Raw genomic sequence first — 13,267 nt, 5'->3', positions numbered from 1 at the left:
CAATTTTCTTAAGTGTTCTGATCATGAAGGGATGCTGGATATTGTCAAACACTTTTTCTGCATCAACTGAGAGAATCATATGGTCTTTTTTAAATTTATTTATGTGCTGAATTATATTTATAGATTTACGGATATTGAACCAGCATTGAGATCCTGGGATAAAATCGACTTGGTCATGATGTATAATTTGTTTGATATGTTGCTGGATTCTGTTTGTTAGGATCTTGTTGAATATTTTTGCATTTATATTCATTAGTGATGGCACTTGTGTATTAAAATAGATTGCTCAGATTATCCTTTTTGAATTTTGGCAATATTTTTAATAAAAATATTCTGAAAAATTAATTTCTGTTAAGCAAACATTTGTAATCTCAAAATGCTTCTCTTGAATTTTTTTTTTCACTTTTGGTCTTTCCTTATAAATTCTGTTCAGAAATTTCTTCAGTTTATGTGTACATAAATACTTGTTTTGTGTTTTAAATATGAACTCAATATTAACTTAAATATTCATTCAAGAAACAGGGGGCATTTACTATGTGGGTACACGGAGAGTACAGAGATATATAAGGCATAACCTTTGCCTTAAAGAACAAAATGACTAAGATATAAAATGCAATGTAAGTAGCACATCACTTTTATAAGATATTTGAGGAACTCACTATAGGCATGATGATTTTTGACTTTATAGAAAAAGTCAACAATAAACTGGGTCTTTGGAACCGGTAACAGGCACATGTCACATGTAAAGGGAACAATTTCAACTTATGGAGGAAGAAAGGCACAAAACATGTTTAAGGGAATAGCGAAACAGCTGCATGACTAAAGCATAGGAAGAAATGAAAATTGGTAGGTAGTGTCTCTAGGGAGAAGGCTAGAGCTTTTTTCATAGATTCTAATTTTTTTTTGTTTTTGAGACAGAGTCTCATTTTGTCACCGTTGGTACAGTGCCCTGGCATCATAGCTCATAGCAACCTCTAACTCTTGGGCTCAAATGATTCTCTTGCCTCAGCCTCCCGAGTAGCTGGGACTATAGGTGCCCACCACAACACCTGGTTATTTATTTTAGAGATGTGGTCTTGCTCCAGGTCAGGGTGGTCTTGAACTCATGAGCTCAGGCAATCTGCCCACCTCAGCCTCCCAAGGTGCTGGGATCATAGGCTCTAGATTCTAGAACTTAAACTGGGTGGTGGCATGATCAAAATATCATGATTTAAAAAGTGCTAAGGAAAATGAATTTAACAGGACAAAATAATCAGAAAGGGAAGAATCTAAGCAGATGGACCAGTAAGGAGGCTATTTAAATGAGCTAGAAATGAGGTAAAAAGTAACTTTTTCAGGGTGGTAGCTGGCAGTGGGAAAGCAAAGAACAGATTCTAGCTCTAAAATCAAAGGAAGAACTTACAGGACTCAGGAAATGTTCAATATATAGGGCAGGAGAAAAGAATAATTGTTATCAAAGTTGTGTCTACTGAAATTAGCTTTACAAATTACCAGGTATTTGGGAAAAGGAGTATGCACATCGACATTAATTCATTGAGATTACCAGAAAATAACTTAAATCCATCATCACCATCACTTCAGATTAAAAACAAAAAGGATAATTTGGAAAAAAAATACTCAAAAAACAAAAAAGACTAATAATACTAGGCACTTAATAAAAAACTCACAAACGAAGAAGAAACCTCAACTTATTATTTTTCCTAAAAATAAAGAAATAAATTTAAGTAAAATTAAAGTTAGACAATATAATACTCAAAAATAGGCTAGGTTTTAAAAGAGATTATAAAGCACTTAGTAGACGTAGCAAAGTAAAAAGCTGATGGAAACAAATTATCAGTATTAATGTAAGTCACTACAAACAGTTTGAGACAGACTGTCTCATGGTCCATTATTTCACTTCCATGAAGCTTAGTCAATGGCATCCTTTCTGATTCTCCCGTGCAAATTATAACTTGCACAGCTTATCAGTATTGATAAGGGGAGGGCTTCATTAGTTTCTGCCACATGAAATTTATGTTTCTTGATTTTTGTGTATCTCAAAACTTTCATAATAACCATGTAACATGTATCAAAAACAGAACTTTCAGCTAAAGTCTCTTATCATTTAAAGGCACTGTTTTTCTATGAAAATTTCAGATTGAATAAATCTTTTGATTCCAAATGTATTATTATTATTATTAGCAACAATCTATAGATCAAAAATAAAATTATAATCTGGAAATTTACCAGTTAGTAGAAGTTTCATTTTTTGAGATTTTAAAATTCAAGTCAGCCATCCCTCCTACAGGTACTCTGTCACTTCCTGTAGTAAAATGTAGCAACTTCTTTTGAAGATCAAGAGGAAATCCAAGCACAACTTCCCAAAAGTATCTAGAAAACACCAAGAGAAATTTACATAAAATGCCTGGACAAAAATCCTAGGGGATAATAAAGTAACATAAAGGAAACTCTAAGGAAGAAAACTTTCTTAAACATAGATCATATCCTTAATATAAAATTAAGAAATGATGTACTCTTTTAGAATTTTGACCAACATTATTATAAAATAATAGGTTTATAAAATTATTTAGGTATGGAAGTTATTTTTCTTCTATAGAGTTTACAAGTCTTATCTTCCAACAGTGTTATTAAAATGCTACTTATAAATACAATATCCCTGAAATTCTAGAACTGAAGTCATTTTTTTAAGTAAAATCTTATAGAAACTTATTTATATAATTTTCTCCCAAGGGGATTTCTAAATGATTTCATATTTAATATCCTCATACTACTTTCTAGAGATAAAATAAGATAGTATGGGACTCTCTAATATTTCAGATAACTTACTTAATTCAAAGATTTTCAGTTATACAAATAAAAGAACCACATTTTCTTTTGCTCCTTTCTGACAAACCCACTACCAGAAGTATAGAGAGCTCACCTGATAGTTAAGTCTGTTTTTGCATAGCCGTCATACTGAGTACTTCTTTGCAGAGCATGCATATCCAGTTCAGGACTTCCACAGACCAGAATTTCAACCTCTTCTGGACAAAGCAGCTGCCAGTAATATTTTTTTATCAAGAATAATAATTTTTAAAATGGTGGTTTTACAAGGAAATGGAACTATTTTCACTGAATCAAATCATAAAAATCATGACTTTTCTTATAGAAAATCAAACAATTCTTGATGAAGAAAAAATCTTCTCTCCTTACATTTTTCCTACTGAAGTAATAAGACAGTTTTGCTTCTGAAGGTTTATAAAACTTGTAAAACAGTAGTGAGTAATTTGCCAGAAAAACAAGCAAATGACTTAACACAGATGCAAATGAGTCTTCCCTAAAACCCAGTGTGAAGTTCCAGGATCTACTGATCTGCCTGCACACCTCAGGTGTGCACTGTAGAGGTTGGGTACTTGGGCACAATCTGTTTGTATCTCTTACTTGTTTTTTAACTTTTTGAGTGTGTTAGCTTTCTACTGAAATAGATTATAGCTCTTAAAAACATAGACCATGCTATGCCATTTGATTCTTATTTTCCATCTCTCCACCCACATAACTACCAGTGCGTCATAGACAAAACTTAGAGCTCAATGAAATGCTTCTTTTTCAAAAGTGCTTTCAAAAACAAATTACAAACGTTACTCTAAAGCTGGGAAGACTGTAAGTACTTACTCCTGCCCTAAAGTAACCTCTATAGTCCATTTCTTTCTCCCATGAAAAATAATTCAAATGAAAGACCTTATTACAATCCCTCATAATAAAACTAAGGGGATATATAAGGGCACGATGGAGTAGGCCCTGGGTAGCTGGGATAAAGGCAACCACATGATATTCCCAACATGGTATTCTAAATAGCAGCTGACCCATATTAACATGGTTGAGACAAGTCACTCCAACCCAAGTCCACCATGGCTCTCTGAAGATAAACTGCTTCTTATGGGTACGATGCAACTGGGGACTGTTGAGGGGCTTTTGAAGTAGCAGGAAGCAGTTACAAATACATGTGTGCTCCTTAATCAGTAAGAAGTTGTGGTTTTTGCCCAGAAGCTACACATAGACCCTGTTTTTTGATGTCTTGTTCCCTAGCGTGAGTTCATTGATCTCTTTATCCATTCTACCTGGGGCAAATTTTTAAAGCTCTAAAAGGCATAGTAGAAGGGGAGAGAAAAATAAAATTGTTTTTTTTTCCTCCCAGTGAATTCTAGAAAATTAAGGCTGAAATAAAAGAACTATTTTTATTTCTAGCTTAGTTTTTAAAAAGCAAAAAATATTTTCTATTTTAAAACCTTATCTACTAAAATATTTTAAAATTTTTGATCACCATTATATTAGGCTATTAAGTCTGAAATGTTTGATTTTCAAAAGTACTAACTTCGGCAGTTTTTTTTTTTTTGACATTCACTTTTACACTTTTTTTGTAGCATGAAGGTACATCCTCATTCTTTAACGTACGTTTGGCTTGTAATTATCTTTCAAAAAAGTTTTTAGAGCAATTTTTGTGAAACCATGGATAAGTCAAACATTCATGTTATTTTTGAATATGAGTTCCATTGTGGCACCAAGGCAGGGTGGGTAGCTTGAAATATTAATGAAGTGGGAAAGATGTGCATAATGAATGCACAGTATGTTAATGGTTTGAGACATTCTGTTCTGGTGATTTAATCTTGAAAATGAGCGATGTGGGTGACCTGAGATCAAGGTGGATAATGATGAGCTGAAAGGTGAAATGGAAGCAGATCCATCTCAACCCGCACGTGAATCAGCAGCAAGGTTTGACATTACTAGTCCAACAGCATTGGACCATTTGAAACAAATCAGCAAGGTAAAGAGGCTGAATAGATGGGTTCTGCATTAATTCAACGAGTGTCAGAAAGCTTCTCAAAGCTTGCCCTTCCTTGCTATCATGACATAAAGGCAAACCATTTCTACACCGTACTGTTATATATGATGAAAATAGATTCTTTTTGACAATCACAAGTGTTAGGCACAATGGTTGGATAAAGATGAAATTCTGAAACATAGTCCAAAACTGAATAGTCATCAAAAAAAAAAAAAAAAAAAGTGAATGTTGTCTGCTTGGTGGTCCAGCATTAGTATTATCCCCTACAGTATTATGAAATGTGGTCAAGTGATTACGGTGGCTATCTACTGCAACCAACTGGCCAACATGATGAAGATGTTCACCAATAAGCCCCTGATGTTGGTAAACAGAGACAGACCAATCCTCTAGCAAGATAACACTTGACCACATGTCACACAAACAACGCTGCTTAATCTATAGAAGCTGGACTTGGAAACTGTCACCCACTGATTTTACCAGACCTTGTACCACCCAACTACCACTTCTTCCAAGCTTTGGACCACTTCTTGCAAGGAAAAATACTAAATTCTCAACAAGCTATGGAAAACACTTTGTGATTTCATCACCACTCACTCTGCAGGCTTCCTCACTGTTGTCATAAACTATTGCTAACATGGCAAAACAGTGTTGACAGTTTAGGTGCGTTCTTTGTTAATTGTACCGCTTCTTGTTTGAGAAATAATAGACTTTTAATTCAAAACTGGACATTTCAGATTTCATGACCTAATAGTATTATAAAACCTAATTGAAAACTCAATTTAAAGTTTTAAACTCACCATTAGGGCATTTGAAGCACACACACTATGAAATCCATAATAAAATGCAGAGAACTGCTTATAGATGGATTTGTTGAGAAGGAAGTCAATATAAAGCTGTACGTATTCTGAAAAGCAATTTTATGTGTGTTAAATAGTAAAAGTAAATGATAAATACGAATTCATTTTAATTAAAAATGGTATTAACTTACCTTTCCTATTTTGATTGGTAACTGGAATTTTATCACCACCTGGCTTCAAATTATAGGACTTAATGATTCCAAATTCTTCCTGAAAAACCTGATGGGAGATGCCATCACACATACATATTGGTATGGAGTATATAACAACAGGATTCAGTGAACAGGTTTGTAAAATTTAAAAAGAAAAGGATTTTTCCTCTCCCTTCAAAAAACTGTAGAAAGACAAAGCTCTTAGGACATTTGAATTAAGAATGAGGGGTCATAAAAGCATTACAGGGTAAAATAGTGCCTTAACTTAACCATCTGTTCAACAGTTAAACACTTGAATGCCATATACAAAACCTGGGTGGCCATCAAGATATTTAATAATAATACTCAGATCTTTGGAGCTATGTGGATCACTATAATTTTTATCTCCCCACTATTAAGAGGAGTGGAAATGAGAGTTTTGGTCTGACCCATTAGTTTCTACTCCTAACTTCCAGGGTTGAAGCTATAAGAGAGGCTTATTTTTAGAAACTAAAAAGCTCTGAGAAAGTAACTGAGTCAAGGGAACATGTAATTGCCTAACAGAGTACCTTTACCCTTGGTGAATTTCTGTAAGCAGATTCATTGACTGCTGATATAAATGTGTCTGCTTCACCATTTCTACTTTATCAAGTTAAGATCCTTCTAAGTCAAGGACTGGTATACGTTGATTAATACTCATACATCTTTTCTAACAGTGGGTGTTTAATGGCAAATGGCATTTTTCATGTATGAAATATATGGTTAGCAGACATCTATTTGCCCCTAAAAGTACCTGGAATGTTGAATAGAAATCTTCTTCAACATTGCCTTCGTATGATAAAAGCTCAGTTAATCCATGGGCCAACTCCTATAAAAAGAAAATTATTATATGCCTTTTAAAATCAAATAACATTTTTCTAAAATAGTTAAACAGATCTACGATAGTTCACTTATATGTGAGATAAAGAGTAGATAAACTCAAATTTCAAAATAAAGGTTGTAGTTGAGATGTATTTTCCAGGGCATAAAATGGTTAATGAATTCTGTTATCCAGAGGCTTGGAAAAATTCATTATAGGTCACAAAAGAGGAAACTATCCAGTTCAAACCACAGAGGCATAACTCTGGGGGTCTATTCTTAGGCAGCAAGCTAAGTCTCTAATGTAGTTTTCATCATAATTCATTATCTGCCACATGAGTTTAAGAAAGACTTCCCACTTTCAATTTATATTCTTAGAAAAATATGCTAATGTTTTATGATTCATCTTTTAAACATAAAACACACAGTTCATACCTGTTAAGTGGTTTCTATATTTCAGTTAAAGTGCTCTCCCTTCCCAAGAAAAATTTGAGAACACTGGAAGAAATATTTTTTTACACTATATTATAACCTATGTTATCTATGAATAAGAATTTAAAAATAAAAAAAACTAACCTAATATTTCCAAAAATTTTCAAGTTTTATGAAAAAGTTGAAGTTTTATTTTAATTTAGAGAAAAGACAAATAATAGCATAGTTAGAATGATTTTAAATACTTTACATAATAAGTTTTCTATTTCATTAACACTAGGAAATTTCATATAAATCTAGGCAAGTATAGACTTGATATGTCATCATTGGTTTTAATTGTTAATAAAAACTATCCCATTGTTCACATTAAAAAACTTGAGATCAGAAAGATTAAATAACTTATCCAAGTTCACAGAGCTAAGTAGAAGACTCTGGATTCAAATCCCTGCCTCTCTGACTTCAAAGTCTGTTAGACTGTGCTGTAAGAGCTTAGGAATGCTGGAAAGGGGGTGACATGTCTCTCTCAGGAATGACAAAGCTAGATAAAAAAGGAGAGGAGTTATAAAGGTAGAGAGAAGTCACACTTAAAAGAAAGAACAGCATTAGAAGGACAGAGACTATGCAGGTAGAAGAAAGATGATTTAGCATCAAAGATACATTTTGTAAGTTTATACTTACAGGCATAATTTGACATAAGTCGTCAATGGTAACACTGCAGATGCCTACTGGTATATTTTGATCACTAGGAACGATGGGAGGGCTCAATAATTTCTTGTAACAGCAAGGAGGGAAACGGATATCCAAGGTGATGCTGTTATAAACAGCTAGTCCCATAAGCTATGCATACTAAATGTTAAGCATTAACATAAAATCCATGACAACAAGTGAGTTTTGAATTATACATCAGTCTATTTCTCACACACTTCTTTCAGATGTAACACTGACTTTCTCATTGGTCTCACATACTTTCTTTCTTCTATTTCATTTATTTTTCCTTTATTTTACATAAAATAATGTGTTGATTTCCAAAAGTCGTGTAAAAAGGAATGGTTCAGTTGATAGTACTTAATAATTTCCCTAGAAAAATTTATCTAAAGATAGATAGCAACTTATAACATTTCTGTAAATTATTTAACATATAAAAAATATTTTCTAACTATAAATAAAGGAGTTGGTGATTTTATAAGCAGCAATAACTGTTTTATCTATAGAACTCAGTACAGAATACATCACTGGTTTTGGAGACAGTCATTTTAGTTAATTTAAAATTAAATATAAACTATATGAAATAAAGAGCTAAACTGAATAAATGTATAGAATAATTGAATGAACATGCATACGCTTTTGATAAGCTGATAAGTAACTTCCTACAAAAAAAAGTTAAAAGGCTTTTACTTGGCATTTATTTAAGTGTTGAAAAGTTGATAAGCTACAGATGTTAGTTATATTTATACATTTTGCCCGTTTTTTTTTATTTTTTTATTTTTATTTTTATTTTTTTTTGTAGAGACAGAGTCTCACTTTATGGCCCTCGGTAGAGTGCCGTGGCCTCACACAGCTCACAGCAACCTCCAACTCCTGGGCTTAAGCGATTCTCCTGCCTCAGCCTCCCGAGTAGCTGGGACTACAGGTGCCTGCCACAACACTCGGCTATTTTTTGGTTGCAGTTTGGCCGGGGCTGGGTTTGAACCCGTCACCCTCGGCATATGGGGCCGGCGCCCTACCGACTGAGCCACAGGCGCCACCCCATTTTGCCCGTTTTTATCAGTTATATGGCAGAATATAACATCCATTTGCTGAAAGAGAGGCTTTAGATTAAATTTCCCCATATTTCAACTGTCAATTATTAAATAAAGTTATTAAGGAAGTAATTCATTGTATAGGCTCAAGAGGCAATCCAAACATATGGAGGGGTAAATTACTAAAAGTAATTTTTAAAAAAATTGGAAGACTGCCAATATTTCAATTTGCTAAGGCAGAAGGAAGGCTGATAATAACTTAAAAGACAGATATGCTATTTTATAGGTAAAGCATGTAAACTAGACTGAACAGTGTGTTCAAAGGAACAGACACTGAAGATATATTCTAATATACAATTAAAATAATGATAACTACAATACTATTCTAGTTACCACTTGTGATTATTACGGTGACAAGTTTTAAGAATTTTTTATAAAAATATTTAAATATTATAATCCTGAAAGTAGGTTTTTTACAGATGAGAAAATAGGCTCACAGGATTTGTTATAGGGAATACCCACATACAGAAACACAATATTTCATTTCACACTGTATTGACCTGCTCAATGAAGCAGGATTGGGGATGGGGTAAATTTTCTGGTGGAGCCACTGATGTGGTATTTGGAGCAGAGTTTGAAAACCTTGAACTATACTGTATTATTGCCCCTACTCTTAGTTCCAATGCCCCTTTTGGTAATTTTACTTTTAAAACATTATTACATCATGGTTCTTCAAGTAATCTGCAAAACATTTTACAAGAATTATTGTAGGTTTTACTACAACATTTCTTGTAAACTTCAAGGCCTTCTCATACTTAAAAATAATTGTATTAGAAACCCAATATTGTCAGAACTACTAGAATAGTGGTTCTCAACCTTCCCAATGCCGCGACCCTTTAATATAGTTCTTGTGGGTCGTGACGCACAGGTTGAGAACCACTGTACTAGAACAACCCGTCTTTGGTCCTAAAATTTTAAAACTGGAGATATATGTATGCAATCAACTATATTTTCTCAATGATCATGCCTGTTACTTCTAAATTTTCAGTTCTCAACTCCTTACATGACCACAGTCCACTATTATCTCATATTTTTCCTATATACCACATATATAGTTTGCTTTTTAGGGCATCAATTTTGATTTCTATAGGATTTTATATGTGTATGTGTAATCAATATAAATAATGAGATAGTAGCAGTTATAATTTTTATATTTGTTTAACTTGACATATATAATATGTAAATATGTTTAATATGCTCTTTAGGTTAATGACTGAATAGAAACTAATGTCTATTACAAAATAAATAATTAGCAAGTTCATAATTTTAAACACAGTACCACTTTAAAAATGTGATAACTAAAAAAGATATAACATTTTGTTACAAATATTACAGAGTTAAAATATCACCCATATCTAAACTGTAATATAAGAATATAAAGCATGACAAACATATATATCAGGAAATTTAAATAGGTCATAGTATATTGAGAAGCACCAATCACTGGGGCATTCATTGAAGTTGAAACACTCAACAAATACTGCAGATAACAAAACAGAAACTAGGACTTTAAGAATTGTTAAAGTGTTCTTTTTTTTTTTTGAGCAGAGTCTCACTATGTTGCCCTCAGTAGAGTACCATTGCGTCACAGCTCACAGCAACCTCAAACTCTTGGTCTCAAGAGATTCTCTTGCCTCAGCCTCCTGAGTAGCTGGGACCATAGGCATCTGCCACAACACCTGGCCTTTTTTTTTTTTTTTTGGTTGAAGTTGTCATTGTTGTTTAGCAGGCCCAGGCCAGGCTGGAACCCACCACCCTTGGTGTATGTGGCTAGCGCCATAATCATCATGCTATGGGCACTGAGACTAAAGCGTTTTTCTATATTGTGGAGTTTAGCCTTTGGACCTTTAGACATGACAATATAATCAAAATTTCAATTAAGTTTACTATCTCAATGTATAGTTTTTTCCCTATTATCTTTTCTTTCACCCAGTCTCTCAACTTCCACATACATTCCTCAGAATTTATTACAACAAATGTCACAAAGACAGACATTTAAAGCCCTCCATAAGATGGCTCTCAATTGTTTTTGATGGTATCTTCCGTAACTCTCAATGTGCTCATTTCTCCGTAACAAGTCCAGCACAATTCAGCCTGTAATGTCCCAATCTCTCTATCCCTGTGTTAATCAAATGTAATTTGTACTTCTTAAATTTCTACTTTCTCTGGAATAAATATATTGCATCTTTTTCTTCTCTGAATTCCCTAGCACTTAATGTGGTAAGGTCAAGAGACTCTGAGAACAGATGACTTTGCATTGGTGGTCATCTGTCCATTTAGACAGTAAGCGTCTTACAGGTGGAATTTTCCCTTCCTCTTTAAACCTGTTCATCTCTACTGACTACTCATTTAGTTAATCTTCCTTTCTTCTACAATTATATTTCTTAAGAATTTAAGAAGCTGACATAGAAGGTATTTTCTTGCACAATCTCTCACCCAACATAGGAATGCCCTTCACAACACACCTGATAGGGATCAGAGGATGGCAAATGGATTTATAACACTTAGAAAACACTATAAAATAGTTCTATATGTTTTAAATCTTCTCATTCCATTTATTTTCAATTTTTATGAGTACCTTCTTCATGTTTCAGGATTTTGGGGCATGTTATTTCCCCAATTTCAATTTGATAAATTGAGTGAAATAAGCACAAAGCCAAAGAACAGAAAAATACTTTACTATAAATGAAAAATACCTTGATTTTTAAAAAATGCCTTAATTTCTGGTAACTTTGATTAAATGTAAAGTAGGAATAACCATTTTTATTTTGAGATAAGATTTCCAAAAAATATCGAAACTCAGTCATTCCTTTTATTTATTAAACGACTGATATAACGCACCTGTGATATTATATGTAATAGAGTACTGAAAATATATTATTAAATTTGACAAAAATGTTTAATTTGGATAAATCAGATAATTAAAAGTGATAATTTTCTTAAATACAGATAAAATCTTCTGAAATTTCTGGTCTCTTAGCACCTCCTAGTGGAAAGTTTAAAGGATACAATTCCAACCAATCGGAATTCAGAATAGTTATCACATTTAAAGCTGCTAAACCAATGGCAGTGTGAATCCTTGTGATATGTAAACATGCCTGAAAAAAAAAAAACCCACATAATTTTATTATTAAAATGACTGATTTTTAAAAAAAATCAAAGTGTAAAAATGTACATGACATCTATTAGAAGCAAATCATTTTAGCAACAGTTTTGTTACAAACCATCTTTCATGTTAAAAATTTCACAGAATTTTTAAGGGACCATATATTTGTAAATCTCAGCAAATATAAATATATATTACATATATAGAGAGAACATTTGGCTCATTGGTATCCTGAACCAAAGGTAGAAGAAATGGGGTAAAAAGATAGAAACTAAACTAATCAAACTTGATAAAAACTATAGTTTATCTGTTGTGATCAAAATTAATTCTGAGAATTACTTGGGGATTTCAATTTATCCTTATCTCAATTTCCCATTATCAGAAACATTATATAGATATATATATACACACACACATGAATATACAGACGCACACATATATAAAAATTTTAAATACCCATATGTAAATACAGAAAAACAGAATTATGTAGGTGGTTTCTTTAAATAAAGTCAAATTTAAATTCTGAAGGCTTATTTTTTCTTAAAAATTATTTCATAAATTCTTATCATTAAAATTACTCATTATTTAATGACAAAAGCTTCAAATTCTACTATAAAGCACACTGTAGTTTTATTTTTTAATTTCGAATGTTCCTTTTTTCAATGGCAATTTTCATACATTTATTCAGAAAAGATCTGGATGTTTCCTCACAAATGCTTAACTTTCAGTCTTGATACATTTCAGTTAGGATTTTCACCAAAATAATTAACACTTCAATCATTGATTGGTAAAATAGTTTTTAAAATTCAAATAATAGTCCTTAAACAGTTATTCAACATTTATGGTTGACAAAAATCCTGTAAAATCATAGAGCTCAAAAATAAGGGGAAGTACTTGATTCTAACAATTATGGGGAAACATTTTTCATAAAAGTTAAATACTCACCATAATCTGGATGAAAAATTTGGCGAATTAGAAGAAGGAACCATTCTTTAGTTAAGCCACCCATATCCAAACCAGCTTCTCCTACAAATGTAACTTTCAACTTCTTTTTCAAATCTGCTCTTTTCCGGGTTAACTATTTGAAGGCATTATATAGGAAAGGAGAATAAAGAGCAGTGAAAAAGGAATTAATGTTTTAAATTCTGGGGAATGTGTTGCTCAGTCTTTTTATCTTACTTACAAGGTCACAAACCACCACCCATCCATCCATCCACCCACCCATCCACCCAAGAAATTTGCTAGACACTCTGTCAGTTAGGTAT

At 32.8% G+C, this 13,267-nt stretch overlaps 1 protein-coding gene across 1 annotated transcript in view; it reads right to left on the bottom strand.

The window, feature by feature from the left end:
- The window catches only part of HECTD2 (HECT domain E3 ubiquitin protein ligase 2), a 98,749-nt gene that overhangs the window by 6,349 nt on the left and 79,133 nt on the right, over positions 1-13,267 (bottom strand). The window contains exons 13-20 of the mRNA XM_053585821.1: positions 12,948-13,080; positions 11,906-11,994; positions 7,776-7,934; positions 6,601-6,675; positions 5,808-5,895; positions 5,617-5,723; positions 2,921-3,036; positions 2,227-2,370 (exon numbers count right to left, since the gene is read on the bottom strand). Of these exons, the coding sequence (XP_053441796.1) occupies positions 2,227-2,370; positions 2,921-3,036; positions 5,617-5,723; positions 5,808-5,895; positions 6,601-6,675; positions 7,776-7,934; positions 11,906-11,994; positions 12,948-13,080 (911 nt within the window). The remainder of the gene's footprint in view (positions 1-2,226; positions 2,371-2,920; positions 3,037-5,616; positions 5,724-5,807; positions 5,896-6,600; positions 6,676-7,775; positions 7,935-11,905; positions 11,995-12,947; positions 13,081-13,267) is intronic.

Source organism: Nycticebus coucang, chromosome 3 (genome assembly GCF_027406575.1).
Source record: "Nycticebus coucang isolate mNycCou1 chromosome 3, mNycCou1.pri, whole genome shotgun sequence".
NCBI classification, from domain to species: domain Eukaryota; kingdom Metazoa; phylum Chordata; class Mammalia; order Primates; family Lorisidae; genus Nycticebus; species Nycticebus coucang.
Note: the sequence above shows the minus strand (reverse complement) of the source record. Positions and strands in the feature narration are given on the sequence as shown.